General features: G+C 46.9%; 1 protein-coding gene across 7 annotated transcripts in view; it reads left to right on the top strand.

Moving 5' to 3' along the window:
- The window catches only part of WAC (WW domain containing adaptor with coiled-coil), an 81,708-nt gene extending 77,807 nt beyond the window's left edge, over positions 1–3,901 (top strand). For all 7 annotated transcript variants that reach the window (XM_018057211.1, XM_018057214.1, XM_018057213.1 and 4 more), the window contains one exon: positions 760–3,901. In XM_018057211.1, the coding sequence (XP_017912700.1) occupies positions 760–829 (70 nt within the window). In that variant the 3' untranslated portion in view covers positions 830–3,901. The remainder of the gene's footprint in view (positions 1–759) is intronic.

Raw genomic sequence — 23,250 nt, 5'->3', positions numbered from 1 at the left:
ATTGTGTTAAATAGTATAGATTATTTTCTTTTTCAATGCCTGTTACAAAATTGAGGACACACTTTGAGTGGCTTCACATCCTGTCTCTTGAGTCACTGTGTCAGACGTAATCTTGTCGTGAAACCACAGATACCAAGTCATGGTTTATGGTATACTTGGCAAAGGGAGTTTTTTCCTAACCTTTCAACGACTAAAAAGTCTGGAAACACTACCTGAATATCAGTTGGGATTAATTTTTACTCTAGGATTGCTTCGAAAGTAGTTCTGACATATGTAGAACCTTACTTTGACTTGCTCGACAGATGTGCAGCTACTGAAACAGTCACAGACCGCGTTTGACCATATTGGTATCAAGCAGTGATTGTCACAATTCACAGAAGAGTAGTGTTACGCAGCTCATAAAAATCTAGTTAGCTGTGGAGTTTGTGTTTTTATATTTTGTTTTAAATATGCATGTCAGCTGGACTTTGCTCCATTTTTATGAACCTACATTTATATTGAGAATTATTCTTCGTAATTATTGAGAAAGGATTAGAAAACTAGGAAATATTTTAACTTTTGTCATCCCAATACTTTAATATTTGTCATATTTTCAAATGGTTATTTTGTCCTAACTAAACTGAACAGTTTTAAATTACTTCATCATAGCTAGTAGTTAGTCATTTTCTTTGTAAAGCTATTTTTATAGTTAAAAGTTTGTTTTTTTCTGTAAAATTTATAATGACTGCATGGGCTCTAATGCCATCTTTTATTTTTCAGGATACTATTTTTGAGACAACAAATTAAGGAACTCGAAAAGCTAAAAAATCAGAATTCCTTCATGGTGTGAAGATGTGAATAATTGCACATGGTGTTGAGAACAGGAACTGTAAATCTGTTGCCCAGTCTTAACATTTTTGAGCTGCATTTAAGTAGACTTTGGACCGTTAAGCTGGGCAAAGGAAATGACAAGGGGTCGGGGTCTGTGAGATTCACTTCAGGGGAAAGATACAAGATTGATTTGTAAAACCCTTGAAATGTAGATTTCTTGTAGATGTATTCTTCACGTTGTAAATATGTTTTGTAGAGTGAAGCCATGGGAAGCCATGTGTAACAGAGCTTAGACATCCAAAACTAATCAATGCTGAGGTGGCTAAATACCTAGCCTTTTACATGTAAACCTGTCTGCAAAATTAGCTTTTTTAAAGAAAAATTTGGGGGGTTAATTTATCATTCAGAAATCTTGCATTTTCAAAAATTCAGTGCAAGCGCCAGGCGATCTGTGTCTAAGGATGCGATTTTGAACCATATGGGCAGTGTACAAAATATCATGAAACAACTGTTTCCACACTTGCACCTGATCAAGAGCAGTGCTTCTCCATTTGTTTTGCAGAGAAATGTTTTTCATTTCCCGTGTGTTCCATTTCCCTCTGAAATCCTTGATCTGATTTTATTCATTTTTTAAGGCTCCTCTTTTTCTCCTTTCTTAAGGCACTGTTGCTATGGCACTTTTCTATAACCTTTTCATTCCTGTGTACAGTAGCTTAAAATTGCAGTGATTGAGCATAACCCACTTGTTTGTATAAATTATTGAAATCCATTTGCACCCTGTAAGAATGGACTTAAAAGTACTGCTGGGCATGTGTGCTGAAAGTACATTGATTGCTCAAATATGAGGAAATGGCCCAATGAACATGGTTGTGGGAGGGAAGAGGAAACAAAGCTAGTCAGATGTGAATTGTATCTGTTGTAATAAACATGTTAAAAGAAACAAAAATTGTTATTTTTCTTTACCTTCGGTCAATGCATATTAGAATTTGAACTACCTGGGGATTCTTTATCAAAACTATTCTTGTTGAACGTTTATACTTCATTGAAATAATTCCTTAAGGGAGGTTTTGTTTAAAGCATATTAACAGGAAAATGTGTATAAGACTATTTAATGAAATAAGAAATTCAACAAGAACAATTAAGTCACTTCCCAAGTGGTTGTCATTTGTTAAATCCCTGGTTTACCTGTCTTGCTATTATGACATTTCATTTTGAAGGATGTTTGTGTTGTAGCTAACTGTTCAAGTCTGGTGCTGACTGCTGTTCTTAGCCATCACAAAACGCTAAATTTGTGTAATTGGAGCTTCCTGCTGTTACCTGGAGATGGTGGGAAAGCTCAGCTTTGTATATTGTTTCCTAAAGTATATTAAAATAAAAAAAGAAACTATTGCTACTATAAAATTACCTTGGCTTTTTTTTTCTTTGCTAAAGTATTGGTCTCGTGGCCTTAGCATGACACTGCCAGTATTAAATCAGATCACAAGGGTTTCTTTATGCAGAAAAATCTCCTAATTCAAAATCTTATCCGATTTAGAGACTTTTTTTCCTGTTGAGGCAGATGCATTCATGTGCTTTCAGAACTGCCAGCACCAAGGGCTTATTTTGTGATGTTAGACATTGTTGCTACATTCTGGGATGCAAAAATTCAAAATGCTCTTGTGCTTTAAGCATATTTAAAGTATAGAAGATAATGCTCAGACTTCTTAATACATTTAAAAAGGTAAATTGTGATAGTATGGTTGATATTTTCTAAATACAAAAATATTCCAGTGTAATTAAGAATTAAGATCATACTGGAAACTGACTTTTTTTATTGTAACTTGAGGATAAAATGTAAAAAAAGACAAATGTCATAAATTACATCGTCATGAAATGTTAATACCTGTGAGATTGTTAATATTTGCTGGGCTTGATTAGTGCATGTACATGAAATTCGGAAGAGCTCTGTTAAGTTAGAACCCTTACTGATGTAGTCCTGTGTCTTTTCTGGAAAGATGATGGGGTAGGCAGATATTTCCCCATCAGATAGCAGCTTGGCTTGTGGTTTAAGGTAACTTTGAATTTAATTTGCTAATTGTCTATTGATCTGTATCACCTTATTCGTTGGACTTCTAAAAAGTGTTTTTATCCCTAAATTAGGAATTGCTCATATATATATATATATACATATGAGAAGATGCCTAATTTGAAATTTCCCAGTGAATTTTTAAACAAAAATTTTGTGGAAATATTTTTACAATATTTGATTCACTTATTCTGTAGTGAATTATTTTAAATACTGCACTTTAATACTAATACAGACTTGGTGTCCAGCTACTTTCTTGAGGTAACCAGGGGATATTTATTAAAATAGGTATTATACCCCTCCAGAATATCCTTTATTTGTCCTGTTGCCATGGCTTTGAGCATGTATCTCATTTTGTGGACACTGTGGTTCAGAGAATTGGAGAATAGAGATACAAATTGCCCCTAGGAAACCTCGGGATTTTATTTTAAAAGGGACATGAGTAGTGTTACATTCAAATCTTAAAAAGTGATGTAATAAAATATTCTGTGAAGGTGGGTCTGTTAGAAAGTCTTAGCCTTGAAGAGCCAGCCTCCAATTTTTCCCTTTGTTTTCTGCTTAACTAATTTGACTAACCTTTAATTTGATAACGGGCTGTACTGCCAGACTTTAAGCACACTGAAAACTCTGTGTCAGCCTTTTTTTAAAAGACATTATGCTGCTTTTAATAGCCCAAATGAGTGATTTTTATCTTCCAGATTTTATATATCTGCTTCATAATTGTAAAATATTGGAAAGGAGGTGCTTAACACTTTGCAAAGAATTAATTGTTAACCCATGTCAGAAACAATCTGTTCTCTTTAAACACAACCTTTAAGGGATTATTTCAAAGGGGAGGGGGCAGGGGGCAAAGTCATTCACTGCAAACCAGAACTATTGTAGTTCAGGACTTAAAGCTACTGTATTTAGATGTGGGGTTTGAATATACGGATTTCTTTTCAATAACTGTAAATATGGCTATATTCTTGTATTTGTACTGGAGTGTACAAAATGACACTGAAAAGTAATAAATATGTTTTGACTATATTGTGCAGTTATTTCAGAACAGTCTGTTTTGAAAGTCAAAGTGCATAAATTACGCACTTGAGGAAAAATACTTAAAATACCAGGTTACTACAAAATTTTTAATAGCGATTGTGTTCCAGTCCTGTTTCACATCATTTGGCTTAAAGTTGGGATTCTTTAGATCCTGTTCTGATTTGCTGTACCCTTTTCCCTAATTCTGAACTTGGGGAGTGCCCTCAAAATGCAGTCCACCTAAAGAATCCCACTCTTTGGTCGATTTCACCCAGATTATCCCCAGCCCTCGACTCTTCTTGAGCTCCCAACAAGTGAGTTTAATTCTTGCCTTAACATGGCAAATTTTCTTAAAAGATGGCGAGGGAGGGGGGATCTTTCATCCTCCACTCTTCCCATTCTCAGTAGCTGACAGCATGGTTGCCCCAGTTGCTCAAGATCCAAATATTTTTGCTCTAATACCATGTGCTTACCCATCACCAAGAACCACGGGTCTGCCTTCAGAGCTGTGCTTGACACTTGAGAGCTCCCTGCCCTGAGGTTTCCCACTCCAGCCCAGTCCTCAATCTTCTAAGCCAGAGGCAACCTCACCCTCCTGCCTTTTCACCTTGCTTCTGATGCCCGCCACACACACATGCACAGGCTGTCACAGAAAGAAATCAAAAACTCCTTTGGCTTACATGTTCAAACCCCAGAGTGTCACCATAATCTCATGTCAGGTTTCTCTGCTGTTTGTCCCTTGTTGGCTGCAGTGCCCCTTTTCCCCCGCCCCAGTGGTCTTCTCTTCCTCTGTCCACAAAGCTCTGGTCCCAGAGGTCAGTATAGCTGGCTGCCCAGTCGGTCTCATCTCAGAGGCCTGCCCTGACCGCGGCCCCCCCACCCCCCATCCAAATCAGTATCCCTAAGTCTGCATGCGGTTTTCTTCAGAAGTGTCTTGTACAGAGTAAGCACTCCATAAATGTTTGTTAAATGAATTATGAGTGTTAAAGGGCTATGGACAGAGTCAATTTACGAAGACAAGATTACTGAGTTTTTTCTTCAAGTTGTGATTTTGATCCTCACCATGAGAGACAAGAACAGCAATTAGCTTTTTTTCTTCTAAGAAATCACTATTGACTTAGTTATCAAAACCTAACTCCAAACCCATCTTAATTGCTAGTGTTATGAAATGTTACTCTCAAGTGATCAGTCAACTGAATCAATAATAATCAGAGTCTCCTGTAGTACATTTGAGGAGTAAAGAATCCCCTGAGAGGCAAGGTGCTCTTTCTGATGTGATAAGCACAGGGAGATGGACCGCCAGGAACTGTCTCTGCTGTAGGGCATGACTGAATGACTGATGGGGTTGGGGACTGGGTCCAGGTTTCACAAATGGCCTTTATGGGGCCATTTGTTTGGTTTAGATGATGCCTTAACTTCCAACTAGATGCTTGTAACTTAGGGTGTAGACCTACTATGTTCTAAGATGTGTCAATGGTAGCAAAATGTCCTTATGACATATACCCATGCTAGAGGACCCTGATGCTGGGAAAGATTGAGGGTAAGAGGAGAAGGAGGCAACAGAGGGTGAGATGGTTGGATAGCATCACCGATTCATAAATAGGAGTCTGAGCAAACTTCAGGAGATTGTGAAGGACAGGGAAGCCTAGAATGCTGCAGTCCATAGGTTGTAAAGAGTCAGACACAACTTAGCAACTGGAAAACAGTCCTAGAGGAAAACAACTGGGATGTGAGAATTCCCTGCTTTTGTGACTGGGTGTACCTCATAAGGGCTTCCCCGGTGGGGATAGTGGTCAAGAGCACACCTGCCAATGCAGGAGACTTTAGAGACACAGGTTCATTCCCTGGGTTGGGAAGATCCCGTGGAGGAGGGCACGGCAACCCACTCCAGTATTCTTGCCTGGAGAATTCCACGGACAGGAGCCTGGCAGGCTAGTCCATAAGATCGCAGAGTCAGACACGACTGAAGTGACTTAGCATGCACGTACTTCATAACTCCAACTTGGAGTTGATGATGGACATGGAAGCCTGGCGTGCTGCAGTCTACGGGGTCGCAAAGAGTCAGACATGACTGGGACTGAACCGAACTGAATTTCATAAATGGGCATCTTTTTCCTGTTTTAATGTGCCTGCTGTTTAATTGCCCAATTTGACCAGCATATGTTGATGTGTGATGATTGTAAGTTTTCTCATCCTATTTAGGTAGGTTAGGGTTTTTACCTTAGTGAAAAAGGCAGGATGCAAGAACAAGGGTTTTTGTATTACGTATTCCCATCATCTAGAAAAATCAGCACCTAGAATGTGCTCAAGTATTTTTACATGAATGAATGAAATATACAACTTACATATTTGCTTTCTAGGATTGCCCAAATTTGTATTTAATATTTAAGCATAATGCACTCATTTTTTAATTTTTTAAAATTCATGATTAAAGAAAGATTGAGCAGTCGTTCTGAAATAAGTCAACAAGCCACTTCCTTAAATTTCACTTTTTTTTTTTCCACTTTGATACCTTGACATTTATCATGTTATGAGCTAAAACTGTTAAAGTGATAAGCAGAAGGCACTTCTGTGGTTGGAGAAGCTCTAAGTTGTAAACTGTGAATACAGAGTCTCAGGTTCCACCCATATCTCTTTACCTGTTTCACAAGCACAAGTGTGCCAAAGATACGACGTAAAATACATGACAATGGAATTATAAGATAGCTGATAAGATATCCCCCAGTGCTTAACCAAAGTATTTGAAGAGCCAAAATATTCCTTCACAAACTTCAAAACAATGAACAAAGCACAAACCTGTTCTATCTTTGAAAGGTGATGGCTGGAGAGAAATGAAGACAGAAAATGTTGGTGGAGGTCAGCACATCTAGTCACCCCTTACTTAGGGTCCAGTCAGAAAGAAGTCACCCTGGTTATTTCCAAAGGCGGGAATGTGGAACTGGCGGACGATAAACCAAGGCAGGCCTAACTAGAGGAACCAGCAAGGCAGAGACCCAAGAGGATGCTCAGAGGGCAGCTCCTGCCCAGGAAAACATGAGTCCCTTGACTAAGCTGCCAATCAAGCAGGGTGGGAGAAACCCCACTTCCCCACCTCCCCTGCTTCAGAGCAGAGTTTTCGCAGAAGCAAGAGAGCCTGGCACACAAGCTCTGCAGCCCTGAGATGGGAAGACATGGAAGAAACAGGGGCTTGAGCACAAACAAGCAAATAACCAGCTTACCCTCTGATCTCACTAGCAGAACCAAGAGAAAGGGTGCCGATTTCAGCACCGTTTCCTGACAGGAGGTCATGGAGCACTCGTTTATGACGTTCTAAACAATGTTTGAGAAAAAGTGACCCAAGTGTTAACAGTTAGTGAGTTGTTCAAATATAAGAATAGCAGACACTCCCGAACAAACCAGGGTCAGAGACCTCAAAGAAAGCAATAAATGACCAGGTCTAACCAAAAGGTGAAGGGGGAAGGTGGTGGAAGCAACTGAGGGGTTGGGCCCCGATGACGGTCAGGTGATGTCAGAAAAAGAAAATGGGAGGAAACACAAGGGCAGAAGTTTTCTTAGGGAGACAACTTGGAGTCCCATCTGTAGAAATGTGCTCTATACTGGACGGGTCAAGTGCTTGCTCCAGGGAAGACAATGAAGAAGGCATAAACATTGAAAATATAAATGCACAGAAAATTTAGAATTCAATGCAAAATGCTTAATACCTACAGAAATAGTTGCTATGAAGGAAACAAGGCAATAGTTTAGAGACCCACAGGGAGAGAGGTGAGGGGTTTTACACCACGGAGCCTGGAAGAGCCTCCCTAACAATGAGCTCTTGAGCTGAGATGTGAGGAAGGAGAATAGGATATAGCGTGTCAGGCTCCACGTTACATCAGGGCTCAGTGACACTATACCAGAAGCAGTCCCGTACAATCTCAGTCACAAAGAAAGACTTTTTATCACCTCTGTCACTTTCAGTCCTGTTTGGGAAATACTGCTGTGGTAGTTGTAACATGCTGAAGCCAAGCTCAAGGCCCTGACTGGGCAATGATGCCCATTTATTCCCAACTCTATGTTTAATGACTTTTTATCAGCCGCTCAAAATTGGCCAGTGATAGTATTGACACCATGGAAATGGGCTAACCCTCCAACCAGGCTTCACTCCCCCAGACCTATTTTAAGCATTCATTAGTGCACTGATTGATGAACATTACTGCCATACATGATGTCCAGTTAATAAATACATGGACAAGTCCCCTGGCCAGTCATCCCTGCCCTGGACACAACCAGAAGGAGGGCAGTGCGCAGGCAGCCCCACTGGACCCTCTCTCAACCAGGACCAGCCACCTGAGGAAGAGAGGGGCTGCACTCAATCAGTGAGGACTTTCACAGTCTCCATCAGTGATCTTAGGTAAACCACACAGCGGGCCCTGGTGGCTCAGGGGTAAAGAATCTGGCTGCCAGTGCAGGAGATAAGAGTTCGATCCCTAGGTCTGGAAAAATCCCCTGGAGAAGGAACGACAACCCATTCCAGTGTTCTTGCCTGGGAAATCCCATGGACAGAGGAGCCTGGCAGGCCACAGGTCGCAATGAGTCAGACACAACCAAGCAATTAGACAACAATAACAACAAACGCAGGCCTCGGGAAAAGGGATGTGGATTGGGACATAGAGGCTTGCTTATAAAGCCCTCTAGAACTACTCCCTGGAAGCTCAGGGGTTAGGTCTCCATGCTCTCACTGCTTTTGTGTCCCCCCTTGATGCTGCTTCCAAGTTTGCACGTTTTTGTTTTGAACCATTTTCTTTAGCTCAGTGTTTGTCCACAGCAAGAATGGTTTGGGTGATGCCAGTGATAAACTTCAGGGGTGACACAGCCTCTGGCTCACGTGTTCCCATCACGCTCTGGGAGGATTCTCCTCCCGCCATGTGCATGTCCCCTGTGCCCCAGCCCCACGGGAGAAGGGCTCAGCCTCCACTTCAGGGCCCTTTCCAGTGTCCCTGTTGTTACTTTCTGCGTTGTTTCTGACTCCTGCGCTCGTGTGAAACAGAAGAGGAATGTCATCTGGATGGAGACGGGAGAGCAAGCATTTGGAGGGCACACATGTTACACACAGGTAACAACCTAGAAAGAGGGAACCTGGGCTCAAGCCAGGCGGGTGCTTCCCACCGGGATCCTCCCCCTGCATCCTCTCTGCTTCCTAATCCTCACTCATGTCCCTCACCTCATCTGTAACCAGGTAAGGTTTACCATATTCTGTTTGGCTGGAGCCAGCAAGCTTATCCAGCAGGGAAAGTCACTCATTTTCATTGGCTGGAATCCAGCCCCCCAGAATCTGATTTGTCCACAAGCAGCACGCAGGCCCCAAGACCCAACACAAGGACACACACCGTCCACATTTCTGAGTCTGGATGGTTTTTTTAAACACAACATATATCTACATTTTTATTATTGAATTCCAAATGTCATCATTGGGAATGGATAAATTAGGATATGACATCAACTGACTGTGACAGAGACCAATCATAAAAGGAAAAGGAATTATCTGACGCATAAAAGTGTGAGCTAATAAGACAGTCGGGACTTCCTGGGTGGCGCTAGTGCTAAAGAACCCACCTCCCAATGCAGGAGACATGAGACGGGGTTCAATCCCTGGGTCAGGAAGATCCCCGGTGAAGGACATGGCAACCCACTCCAGTATTCTTGCCTGGAGTATCCGATGGACGGAGGAGTCTGGTTGGACTCCTCCATGGGGTCACAAAGAGTCAGACATGATGGAAGCAACTTAGCATGCAGCACGCAATAAGACAGTCAGCTTCATAAAGTCATCTGAAGTCCAGCTTCCTCTGGGTATGACTTCACGATCCCTATGGACTGTCTCTCATTTAGGTAGTACAAGATGGCTGACCGCCAGGCTTTGTTGGTGTTGTAAACTATTTTCTATTGGGGTATAGCCGATGAACACTGTTGTGATGGTTTCAGGTGAGCAGTGAAGGGCTGAGTCTGGATATTGACACTGGGACCATGCTTGGCCCCTCTTCTCACACATCCCAGTAATGCTTGTGACTTTTTATTTTGAAAAACAGCAAACTTATGAAACATGAAGAGGACTGTTCACTGAACACCTGTGTGCTGCCTTTGGGAGTCACTCACAAGGTCACTGCCCTGTCCCCTCCCTCCCCCCTAAACCATCCCACAGGCAGTAGTAGACACTGTAGCACTTTCCTTTACACACTCTTCCACAAATAAGGATATTGCAGTACATAACCAGATAACATTGTATCACAAGAACAGATACAATGTGGTGGAATTCGGGAGCAAAGGAAAATTAGAGAAATATCCATACAGGGGTCAAATCAGGGCCCCTTTGGCTTTGCCCTGTAGAAGTCAGTTTTCAGAATCATTCTCTACAAGCATACTTGAAAGTTTTACAAGCATCTCCTTTTGCAGTCATAGTGATAGTGTCAATCATTCAGCTGTGTCAGACTCTTTGGGACCCCATGGACGGGGCTGTAGCCCACCAGGCTCCTCGGTCCATGAAATTCTCCAGGCAAGAATGCTGGAGTGGATTGCCATTCCCTTCTCCAGGGGATCTTCCTGACCTAGGGATTGAACCTGGGTCTCTTGCATTGCAGGCAGATTCTTGACCATCTGAGCCACCACCGAAACAGTTACAGGAGGGAAACTGCAGCAGACTTGGGATGTTCTTAGACACTCAGTCGTGTCCGACACTTTGGGACCCCATAGACTGCAGCCCACCAGACTCCTCTGTCCGTGGGGATTCTCCAGGCAAGAATACTGAAGAGGGTTGCCATGCCCTCCTCCAGGGGATCTTCCCAACCCAGGGATCGAACGGTTTCCGCATTGCAGGCGGATTCTTTACCATCTGAGCCATCAGGAAAGCCCACAGCAGTACGAGATCCGTGTGCCGCGGGCTGGGCTGCCCGGCTGATGACACTAGGTGGCAGTATTGGGCTTCATTCAGGCAGATCGGCCGAGCAGGCAAGAAGCTCCCCAGACTTCAGGGCTGGGGTGAGAGAGAAGGTCGTTATGCTTTCAAATAGCTGCAAGAACTGTGAGCGGACACTGAAGAGACAGGAATTTATTTTAATGAACACAATTCTTCTGGGAGGATATTGGGTGAGCGCTCCCTGGGAGTCTGACTTACTGAATTCAAATCCAGGCTCTCAGACTTCCCTGGTTGGCCAGTAGTTAAGAATTGCCTGTTAGTGCAGGGGACACAGGGATTTGATCCCTGGTCGGGGAAGATCCCAAGTGCTGCAGGGCAACAAAGTCCGTGGGCCTCAACTCCTGAGCCTGCACTCTAAGAGCCGGTGCTCCACAATGAGAGAAGCCAGTGAAATGAGAAGTCCGTAATCCAAAACCACGTATTCAGGGCAGAACGGCACAACCTCAGAGAGATTGAGTTTTTATGTATTTGTGGCCTCACTCCCTCAGCTTGAGGAATAAACTCCACAAAGGCAGGGCTTGTGTGTGTCTGTTTCCTGCAGGGTCCCCAGCCCCTAGAATAGGACCTGGCACGTAAGAGTTTAATTAACACAGGTTGATTGAATGAGTGAACCCTCCACCTCTTAGCTGGAAGCAATCACAGCTATGGTAAATTCTTTGCCCTTATTTGAGCCCTCCTCCTCCCATTGAATCTGCTGATTCTGGACCTGTTGGAATGGTAAACAGTGCTCACAACAATAGCTCAAATTTGCCTCCACTGAGATGCTTGCCTTATGTACAGCAGTTCCTTTGTTGTTTTTGCTTATTTCTTTGACTGGTAGTTTACTGTTTGGTGTTTAAATCATAGGGTTGGAGTTTTCAGAGCTGGAAAACACCCTTGAGGCACTATTCTGGTGTCCCTATGGACAAACCACTTAGCTGTTCACTTGGAGATGAGCAGGTTAGGGTAGAGCCTGGGAACAAAGGAGAAAATGTATCTGAGCAACATGGATACTTCAGGAAGGATGTGCTGTTGCCGGAAGCCGCCTGCCTACCCCCTCTATCTACTCTCGATAAAGCTAAAGGCTGTGGCTGGCAGGGTTCAGGTCTAGTCACCTATCACCCACTCTAATCACAAAAGCGAGCTTGACTGTCAAATGTGCCAGTACCCCTGGGCTGGAGACTGGTTTGGAGGAGAAAGAACTGTGCTAACGGGGAACAGGAGAAGGAGAGGGAGGGAAAAGGGGGTCATTTGATGAGAGTGCCAGCAAGTGGGTGGGGCAGGTCAGGAGTCTAGGGGGACAGCAGCCCAAAGTGGAGAGTGATCCGTTTATAAGAAAGATGCCAGCCAGGGGCTGATGGCAGGACCAGTCCTCAGGGATGGGAGCCCAGATGAACTAGGAATGATGGCTAGATCACAGGCAAGGACACCAGCGTCTAGCTCAACAACCATGAACACTTAATACCTTAGACCAGGGGAGCGAGGGTCCTGGCTTGCAAGAAACTCACAGTGTGGTTTAAGGCTAGGCTTTCTGTTCTCAGAAAGGGTCTGGATTGGAAGATGAAGAAACTAAGGTGGCTGTGTTCCAAGAGGATATCGTGGACAAGCTGAGACTCAGCTTGGAGGTTCTATTCAAACCAGGAATGTGTGCATTTGTTTCCTCCTCAGTCAAGTCTTCATTTTTGCCATCCTGTCAAGAGAAACCATGATGGGGATGAGCAAACTGAGCTCGTTAGTTATTTTTGCGTAAGTGACTGCTCAGGGCATTGCATGTCTCTTCTCATTCACCTGCCCATGTAGTGATGTGTGACTGGGGGTTAGAGCAGGTCTGTGAATGAGACCAGAATGCCTCCTACTCTTCACTTTCTCTGACATGGAACTACATCGAAGAGGCTGCCTCCAGCAGCCCTCCTGCCCTTTTTCATATCTCCTTCCATCTTTGGCTTAAACCGGTGATACCAGTTTAATCCCAGTTGTGCAGCACTGCTGAGAGTCAGACGCACCTACAAGTTAGCAGAAAGGAGTGTTCTCACCGAGGGCTCTGGAAGGTCTGGCAGCACCAGCAAGGGTGGCTTCAGGGCCCACATATGAGCTGTGACGTCTGTTGGTAAAGGGTGACATTCTTCTTGCCCATTCATGAGGAAATACTGAGCTCCTTCTCGTACGCCAGAAAATGTCCCAGGTATTTGGGACACATCACTGAACTCAAGATTCCCTGGCCTGCGGACATGCGCACTTCCACTGGGAAGCAGACGCTAAATGGTAAACCTTGTTGTTCTTGTTGTTGTTGTTCAGTTGCTAAAGTCGTGTCCGACTCTCTGTGACCTGGTGGACTACAGCACGCCAGACTTCCCTGTCCTTCGCTATCTCCTGGAGTTTGCTCAAACTCATGTCCATTGAGTCAGTGATGCCATCCAACCACCTCATGCTCTGTTGCTCCCTTCTTCTGTCTTTAATCTTTCCCAGCATCAGGGTCGTTTCCAGCGAGTCAGCAATTCACATCAGGTGGCCAAAGTATTGGAGCTTCAGCTTTAGCATCAGTCCTCCCAATGATACTTAAGTAAATTACACAGTGAGTTAGAAGGTGATAAGCGGTAGGAATAAAGCAAAAGCAGAGCAGGGTAAGAACATCCAGATGGATGTGAAGTGCAGAGACATAGTGTCATTAAAAAGATTTTTTTAATTAAAAAATTTTTGAGGGGCCAAGAAGCATGTGAGGTCTTAGTTTCCCATCTATGGAAACGCAAACTCATGTTTGGCCACCTGATGCAAAGAGCTGACTCACTGGAAAAGACCTTGAGGCTGGGAAAGATTGAGGGCAACAGAAGAAGGGGGCAACAGAGGATGAGATGGTTGGATGGCATCACTGACTCGATGGACATGAGTTTGAGCCCATGGCTCCTGCAGTGGAAGCTCCGAGTCTTAACCACTGGACTGCCTGGTAAGTCCCCTGTTACTTGCCATTTTGAATAGTGTGTTGGAGGTCAGCATGGTTGGCAGGAAACACAGAGTCGAGATTTGGAGCTGGCCACGTCTGGGGGGACATCAGGAAGAGTAAGTTGCTGTGAAGGCCCGCTGATAGAGCAGGCCTGGGTGTGGTGGGTGGAGTGATCAGCAGGGGAGACTAGCAGGAGGCGAGGCTGGGTGAGTGGCCAGATCCAGGCCACAGAGGGCCCGGGAGGCCTCGTGAGGACTTTGGCTTTAACTCTGAGTGAAACAGGTCCACAGGAGGGTTTGGTCAGAGCACATCATGCTGCCATCTTCAAGTGCTGTGTGTTGAGAACACCTGAATGGAGGTGGTGTAGCCGGAGAAGCATGGCTCTTGGGAGCTACTGCGGTGGTCCAGGCTTGAGATGCTAAGGCTTGGCAGAGACAGGACACAGGGTTCTGGAAGGACCAGGAAGGCGGCCAACCGAGATGCCTGATGGAGCAGATGACAGTTTGAGAGGGGAGGGGTCAGTGACCCCAGGGTTCTGGGAAGAATCAAGGAGTGTGGTAGGGAGGTTTCTGGCTGCGGACGATGCAGAGTCACTCTGGGCGCCCGCCGCGCTGGCCACTGTGATCTGGTGGAAGGACCCCTTTTCCCCACTCAGTCCTCGGGGCCCTCAGGCGGCTCAGAGGAGCAGTGATGTTGGCCTCCTGGGGGGGGGGGTCCTCTAGGAAAGGCCCGGGGAGGTGCCAGGGAGGGGTTTCTGTCTTGGGCAGGAGAGGGCAGGGATGTGACCACGGGTGCAGCCTCACTGGGACCTAGGTCCTCTCGGGGTGGAGGGACCCCAGTGGGGCAAGGACACAAAGAAGCCCCAGGGACCTGCCGAACGCATCAGACGAGGTCATGCACCAGAAGAGCCCGCCTTTGTTTTGTGGGCATCCCTGGTGGCTCAGACGGTAAAGCGTCTGCCTACAATGTGGAAGACCTGGGTTCAATCCCTGGGTTGGGAAGATCTCCTGGAGAAGGAAATGGCAACCTACTCCAGTATTCTTGCCTGGAAAACCCCAAGGATGGAGGAGCCTGGTAGGCTATAGTCCATGGGGTTGTAAAGAGTCAGACACAACCAAGCGACTTCACTTTGCTTCGTGAGCCCTTTATGGACCCCTGGCGGTCAGATCCCAACACGAGGTAGGCTGGCAGCTGTGCAGTCAGAGGAGGCAGGGCAGATGGCGCTGTGCCTCCTCGGCTACTGACTGTCCCTCTCTGTGCCCTGGACCGAAGCTCCCCCGGCCCATCGGAGGCACGGCCAGCGCTCAGACCGCAGGTCTGGGGCCGTGCAGCTCACGTCCACTGTCTTGGCGCCTTCAGTGACCCCAACCCTCACTCTCTGAGCCCTCCGGAGTGGGGAGCAGATCGTAAGGCCACTGGACAGGCGTTCCCTGGCCCACCAATGGCTGGAAGAAGGGCTGAACAAAAACGGATTTCATTGTTGAGGTGAAGAGACCAAGTCTGTGTTTTTCTTTACTTCTGCTCCAACCACTGAACAGAGTCCAACCAGCTGATTGTTTCTCAGGAGGAACCAAGCCTGCCTTGTCAGAGGGTCGGGGGGCCTCGGGTGTTGGGGGTGGGGCGGTAAGGAGATGGGACTCCAAGAAAGAAAGGCCTCTTCTGTGGGAGTCGTGGAGGAGGGGGGAGTCACATGCAACTTCTATGTATGGAAGCCTCTAGAGGCCCATTGAAAAGATAGGCAGGTAGAAGGGAAGCCAGGGAGCACATAGAAGTCAGGGCCCCCATTCTGCCCCCTCCCCTTCCCTTCTCCCCCTTCTCCCCACCCTCAGACCCAAGGGACCCCTCCTTCTCCGGTTAATAAGCTCCTCTAACCTCTTCTCCGTGGGGAGGGGGCTGGGCCAGCCAGCAGTGCTAAGGTGTGAAATCTGACCACACTGTCATAACCCTGGTTTATAGAAGGTGCTGGAAACTTATGTTGAACCTTCACCACCCACCGGTCCCCCCTCCGCCCCAGCTGCTCTGCCAGGTGCCAAATAAATATTTGGGAGGAACAGTTTTCTTTCTGCAGAAGGGGGCCCCTTTCTTGGTCCTGGGTGCTCTCTGATGTGTGGGGTGGTGGCACGGGGGGAGGCTGCTGCCTGGGCCCCTACCTTGGGGGTGAAGGCCCTTCGCCCAAGGCTGGGGGTGCTGGACAGGGGGATTCTCCTTGAGAACCTGCTCAGGGGGCACTAAGGTCCTGGAGGCTCCGCGGGGACCGTGAGGCTGTGGCCTCTGCCTCGGGGAGCTGCCTGAACGCCTGTCCTATGGGGAGAAGGGCAGCCTCTAGGTGGACCCGGTGCTGGGGTTCCACACCGGAAGCCCAGGCCTGGGCGTCTGCTCTTGTGTGCTCGCACCGAGGCCTTCTAACACCCCTCGGGTCCCCAGGTGTGACAGCGACGGACTCGTGTATCTCGCCACACAGAGACTTCCCTGTTCCAGGATGCCCGCCTCGCACCTCTGCCACCAGCTCTGTGATCAGGGCGCGGGGGTGCGGGTGCTGCAGTCCAGCTGGGGGACAGCTCTTCTGTCCCTGCCAGACCCTCACCAGGCTGTGTGGTGTCCAGCCCTGGGCTCTGAAAGCCCAGGCTGTGCCAGGCAGGGCAGAGCACTGGAGAGGATCTGGAATGACTCAGGTAAGGAGAGGTTCGGGTCGTGACTTCCTGTGGTCCCCAGGCAGGTGGAGGGACATCACCAGAGGGATGGTGCTGAACCGTCCCGTGACTCAACTAAGGATGCTCCAAGGGGAAATGAGACCGGACTGTCACGTGTGTAGGTTTGGCAAAGGAAGACTTCCCAGCTGGGAGGGTCTCTGAGCCCTAGGAGGGCTGCCGAAGGGCATGGGGACTCCTGGCCGGCGGTGGGGAAGACATGGTGGGAGTGCAGAGCTCTCCTCCAGCCTGGGGAGGGTCTGGGATCTGAGTTCACAAAGAACAGGGTTCGGGGTAGGGAGAACCCTCAGCAGACAGCTGAGACATGGGCATGTGCAAAGTGTGCAAGGCAGCTGCTTGAGAGTCAATGCTGACACTTTCTGACTCAAAGGAGGAGTGAGGAATCCGAGTTCTGTGATGATGGTTTAATTAGACACTCTCTGAGCCTTGAACAGTCACTGTCGCCAGTGACACCTGAGAGGACCTGTGGATGGGGCCTGATATTTCTTCCAGGAGCTCGTAGGTACCTGATTCAACCTGAGCTCTGGAAGCCTTCTGCTGATGCCAGATGAGGTCTGCACTCAGCAACGTTGCAGGATCAGGGCTGGAAGGATTTATTTTTGTAGAAAACTGAATCGAGGTTGGACGTACAACCAGAAGATGGTGACGTATGTAGGCTGGAGCTGGGCAAACCTCCCTTGTGTCCGGAGCCTTCTTGTGGCGTCTCCTCCCTCAGAGTTTATTTGGGGCGGTGATGCTGCAAATTCTCAGACTTTGCACAAACCTCCTGTATTTTGTGGCCCTCATGCATCAAGCTTCCAGAAATTTGTATTAAAGCCAGCCTGCATTTACAGTATTGGAGGGTTGCCATCTGCTCTGAGTTCTCCCGTAGTCTGAGCAGCTTGCCTGGAGAAATTTGGGTTTGGGAGAGTTGGAGGTAGGACCCTGCGACAAGCTTCCAGACCTTCAGTCATTTGGTGAGAGCTTCTCCCTTGGATTTACTGCTCAGAAGCACTCAGAATATACAATAGGTGTCCTCTCCGGCTCTTCCCCATTGAGCTACCCAGCTCACTCTCTCACCTCCCCCAGACCTTACTAAGACGTTCATTTGTAGAGAGGTATCCCTTGGTTGGGCTTCCTCAGCTGGTAAAGAATCTGCCTGCAATTGCAGGAGACCTCAGTTTGATTCCTGGGTTGGGAAGATCCCCTGGAGGAGGGCATGGCAACCCACTCCGGTATTCTTGCCTGGAGAATCCCATGGACAAAGAAGCCTGTTGGGGTTGGGGGTGGGGTGCTTTGTGCAGCTACAGCCTAAGGGGTCGCAGAGTCAGATACGACTGAGTGACTAAGCACAGCACAGCATCCCTTGGTTACTCCTGACAATGGCTCATGGCTCCCTGCTTCCCTCCTCGCTCTATTCTTCCACCTGAGTACTTGTTACCACCTGGCATCTCCTTATGTTAGTCAGCTATGTTTTGCTGTCAGTCTGCCTTCATGAGAATGCAAGTTCCAAGAGATATTTGAGTTCCTCGCTGTCTCCGTGATCTGGTCCAGTTCCTGGCATAAGGTACCTGCCCTGTTAATACTTGTTGAGTGCACGCATGCTGTGCTCAGCTGTGTGTACCCACCTTCACAGTGTGACTCCATTCACTAGGTTGTCCTCTTTGCTCTTTTTCATCTACCAAGTCCTGTCTTTGCTTTAAAGCCCAAGTCAGCACCAATTTCTTCCTGGTCCTTTTCCTGGTTTTATGTTCTCAAGAGTATTACAGAGTTCTTCCGACACCCTCCGCCCACCCCACCCCACCCCACCCCCACCACTCCTGGCAGGAGTTACAGAGTTAGAATCAAATATGGAAACCTGAACGTTTTTCTTTCTTCTTGGTCTCTGCATATGTGCTTAGTTGCTTCAGTTTTGTCTGACTCTTTGCGCGCTCACTGGTAACCCACCGGGCTCCTCTGTCTGGGATTCTCCAGGCAAGAATACTGGAGTGGGTTGCTATGCCCTCCTCCAGGGGATCTTCCCAACCCAGGGATCGAACCCCCCTCTCTTTTGTCTCCTGCATTGGCAGGCGGGTTCTTTACCACTAGCACCACCTGGTCTAATCAGCCTCACAGCTACTCAGTGACACTTTTAGCTCCAAGAGACGCTTGGTTGTTCCTGAAACTATGAATGTTTATATGCCAACAAAAGGCTAAGTTGGGGTGAGGCAGGGTCAGCTTCTGAGTTGACTGTGTGCGCATAAAGAAAGGAGAGAAAACCATTTGGTCTTTAGGCTAATTAACACTGTTAAAGGGTGCTTTGGGTGGATTCAATCGGCCTGGTGCTACTGGAAGTAAGGAATATATTTTCTTGCTGGTTTTCACTGCATTAGATCATGTTGTTTTAACCCAAGGGCCTCAGGAAGTGCAGGGTAAATTAAAACACTCAATCAAGTTAAAAAAAAAAAAAAAGGCCTTAAATGGAGTTATGGTTGATTGTGCCACAAATGTTAAAGTTCAAGTTGACATTCCAGCCTGAGCTCGTAATATTATTACTGAGGACCCCGTAGCAGGGGGAGGGAGAGAGGGGGTATCAGACTTCAACACACTGGTCGTGACTTTTGTTACTTTAGAAGAAAACGAACCTTGTGATAACCTAACTCTTCTGTGTTTATTTATTTTCTCGCCTGTTCAAAGGTCAGTCCAGGCTGGACAGCAAGGGTCTATATACTTTGCCATTTGCTCGGTGGGCCTCAGCTGGTGGAGTAGAAGTGCCTTAGGGGAAAACTGCATTCCCTCTGGCCCCTGCTCTGGCCACCCCATCTCTGCAGCACTGGCTGACTTGGGGTGGGATGAGTGGTCCTGTAGCCTGGAGGACATGCATACCAGAGACTGTAGCATCTGGCACTATCTCTGTATGCTGTTGACCCAGGAACACACACGGCGAGTCTGCAAAATCTCAGTTCAAAGACTGACAGTAAACTATTGCCTGTGGAATGAACCAGTCCCAGTAACACCACTGTGTTTGGGGAACTGGACTTTTCAAAGATAGCAGGTTGCCTTTGGGCATAATTAAGGGTGGGAGAAGTCTGTGATAGCATCTGCCTGGTTCTTCTTCCTTCATCCTCATCCTCCTGGTCACGGTCCCTCCTCAAATGTCAGCCCCTGTTGTTCAGTTGCCTGGTCATGTCCGACTATTTGCGACCCCATGGACTGCAGCACACCAGGCTTCCCTGTCCATCACTATCTCCAGGAATTTGTTTCAACTCATGTCCACTGAATTGATGATGCCATCCAACCATCTCGTCCTCTGTCACCCCTTTCTCCTCCTGCATTCTATCTTTCCCAGCATCGGGGTATTTTCCAGTGAGTCAGCTCTTCACATCAGGTGGCCAAAGTATTGGAGCTTCAACTTCAGCATCAGTTCTTCCAATGAGTATTCAAGGTTAATTTCCTCTAAGATTGACTGGTTTGATCTTGCAGTCCAAGGGACTCTCAGGAGTCTTTTTCAGCACCACAGTTTGAAAATTATCAATTCTTCCACACTCTGCCTTCTTTATGGTCCAGCTCTCACAACTGTATGTGACTACTGGGAAGACCATAGCCTTGGCTATACTGACCTTTGTTCGCAAAGTGATGTCTTTGCTTTTTAACTCACTGTCTAGGGTTGTCAGCACCTTAGAATATAGTAACTGATCTTTATGGCTTATGGAACGGCCTCTTGGGTGATATTTAGTTAATCCTCGTGATGTTCCCAGGTGGCAGGAATTGTCATCATGACCTCTGTTTGGTCAACAAGAGAACAGAGGGAGACTCTGAAGCAGGAAACACACCTAGGCCTCACTTCTCAGATCATATGACCCAGGCAGCACACAGCCCCTGCCCAGAGCCCTCGGAGTCCCAGGGTCACCCTCACCAGACAAGGGCAGAGTAACAAGGAAGCCAGATGCATCTTCCACGATGGGCATTGTTTCAGGTGCTTGGCACACAACACCTCATTCTTCTTCCCAATAGCCTTATAAAGTAGCTATTCTATTCTCATTTTTAAAATAAAAAAAATAAAGGCTTAGGAAGACATGAAGACTGCCACCAAGTGTATGACAGACAGCTCCGTTAAACCCATCTTTATTAAAAACAACAACAACAACAAAACCTGGAGGAATCACAACCCCAGTGTGGCGTTGCCAGGAGGCAGGTGGCGTTTCGAGTCCAGAGTGCACCTGTCCACAGCCCCCGAACCCTGGGGGAGAAAGGCTTTGGGTGGATGTAGGGCCAGGAGGTTTATAAGCAGAAAAGCACCCCGGCTGGACCGTTAACTCAAAAGCCAGCAATTTGCATCTCAAACCAATGAAGTAGTTGAAGAAGAGGTGTAGGTGCTGCCAGATTTAGGTGAGAAGGTCGCTGGCTGAGTGCGTGAAACCCAAGCTAAGGAGACATCAAGGCAGAGACCCGCTGGCAACTCTGGATTTCTAGCAAACTCAGTTTGCTGGAAATCAGTTTGCCAAAACCTTAGTACATTTCTGTCAAACACTTAGTTTAGTAATTTTTTTCTCCTTTTCTTATGGCCGTTCGCACCCCAGTCCACACACAGACCAGCCTTTGCCCTTCTCTGCTTGGCCACTGCCTTCCTTCTAGGCCCAGCCTGTCTCTTGCCTACTGGGACTGGGAGGCTAGTGATCCAGCTTTCAGGTGGGCCAGAAAGCCATCGATAGCTGTCCTTCTCTTTGCCCTTAGAACCTTGTCACAGGGCCTCAGGCTTGCTGGAACAGGAGTCTGATAGTCAGACTGACTGCTCAACTCTCATGGTACCAATCAGAACTCATGCCCCCACCCAACCCTGCACCAGCCTCACAGCATCACTGATAAGAGATCCAGGGCCCCGTGACAGGTGAGAACCCTGGGATGAAGGGGTAAGGATTTTTTATGATATTGATGATCAAGTATTTTTAATTTATTATTTTTCTAATTTTTATTTGAGTGTAGTTGATTTACAATGTTGTGTTAGTTCCAGGTGCACAGCAAAATGAATCAGTTAGACATAGACATATGTGCGTGCTAAGGCGCTTAAGTTGTGTATGACCCTTTGTGACCCTATAGACTATAGCCCGCTAGGTTCCTCTGCCCATGGGATTCTCTAGGCAAGAATATGGGAGTGGGTTGCCAAGTCCTCCTCCAAGGGATCTTCCCAACCCAGGGATCGAAGTTGTGTCTCTTTACGTCTCCTGCACTGGCAGGGGGATTCTTTACCACTTGTGCCTGGTTTGGGTCATGAGTCCCTCTTCCACTGCCTTTCAGCTTTTTGATATGATCAAAGATGGGATCACTAGGAAATACAGTTTCCTTTTCTGAAAACGGGGAAAATAATATCTCTTTTCTATGTATCACAGGGTAGTCAGGATGAAAAAAAGAAGTACAGCAGAGCTCTTCAAAAACTGCAAACCACTATATTAGTTATCATTATATTCTCCTCTGAGACTAACCCCAGGAGACAAGTTGTAGGTTATTTGGAAACCTGTTGGCAGGTGCAGGTCTTGACATCTATCTGGAGGAGCCCCTGTCTTGCTGGTAGAGCAGGTGTACAATCCCTCAGCCATCTTTCAACGCATCTCCTGAGGACAGGGGGTGGTACTTGGTGTCTCTATGAAGCTCAAGGCCAAAGGTTCTCAAAGTGTGGTCCCCAATCAGCAGCATCAGTGCCACCTGGGAACTAACTAGAAATGCAGATTCTCAGGCCCCATCTCTGACCTACTGCATCAGAAACCCATTAATCTGCTTTAACAAGCCCTCCAGATAATTTTCACACTTGTTCATGTTTGGGAACCAGGCACTTGATCTTGGAGCTGCTGTAGAGACCAAGAACAAGGGCCTTACCTTTTTTTAAAAAAAAGTATACTGCAGTATTAGTTGATTTACAATGCTGTGTTAATTGCAGGTGCTGGCTAAACAATTCAGCTAAACATGTACATATATCCACTCTTTTAAGATTCTTTTCTCATACAGATTATCACAGAATATTGAGTAGAATTCCCTATGCTATATGGTAGGTCCTTGTTGGTTGTATATGCTGCTGCTGCTGCTAAGTCACTTCAGTCGTGTCTGACTCTGTGTGACCCCATAGACGGCAGCCCACCAGGCTCCCCCATCCCTGGGATTCTCCAGGCAAGAACACTGGAGTGGGTTGCCATGTCCTTCTCCAATGCATGAAAGTGAAAAGTGAAAGTGAAGTCGCTCAGTCGTGTCTGACTCTTTGCGACCCCATGGACTGCAGCCCACCAGGCTCCCCCGTCCATGGGATTTTCCAGGCAAGAGCACTGGAGTGGGGTGCCATCGCCTTCTCCTTGGTTGTATATAGTAGTAGGTATATGTTAATCCCAAGCTCCTAATTTACTTCTTCCTACCTTTCCCCTTTGGTAACCAGAAGTTAGTTTTCGAAATCTGTGAGTCTATTTGTGTTTAGTAAATAAGTTCATTTATATCATTTTAAAATAAGATTCCACTTAAGAGTGGTAGCCTGTGTTATTTGTCTCTCTCTCTCTGAAGGCCCACCCTCCTCCCGCTTGCCAGCCTGTTACTGGCCCTCCACAATATGAGCAGGCATCACAAGGAAGGTTTGTGGAATTCTAGAGCCTAGAGGGACTCCAGAAGCCAGTTTTCAGGTTGGCTTATTCTGTAGCTGAGGTTCTGCAACCCCAAGGGGCTTAGTGAGAGCCGATCCAAACCCAGACCCAGAGCTGGGGTCAAGGTGATGCTCAGCAGGGCTCCCACTGTCTCTCCTGCACCCACATCACAAAGTTCCAGGCACCTGCTACTCAGAGGAGGAGGGAAGCTG

The sequence above is a fragment of the Capra hircus genome, chromosome 13, assembly GCF_001704415.2.
Source record: "Capra hircus breed San Clemente chromosome 13, ASM170441v1, whole genome shotgun sequence".
NCBI lineage: Eukaryota > Metazoa > Chordata > Mammalia > Artiodactyla > Bovidae > Capra > Capra hircus.
Note: the sequence above shows the minus strand (reverse complement) of the source record. Positions and strands in the feature narration are given on the sequence as shown.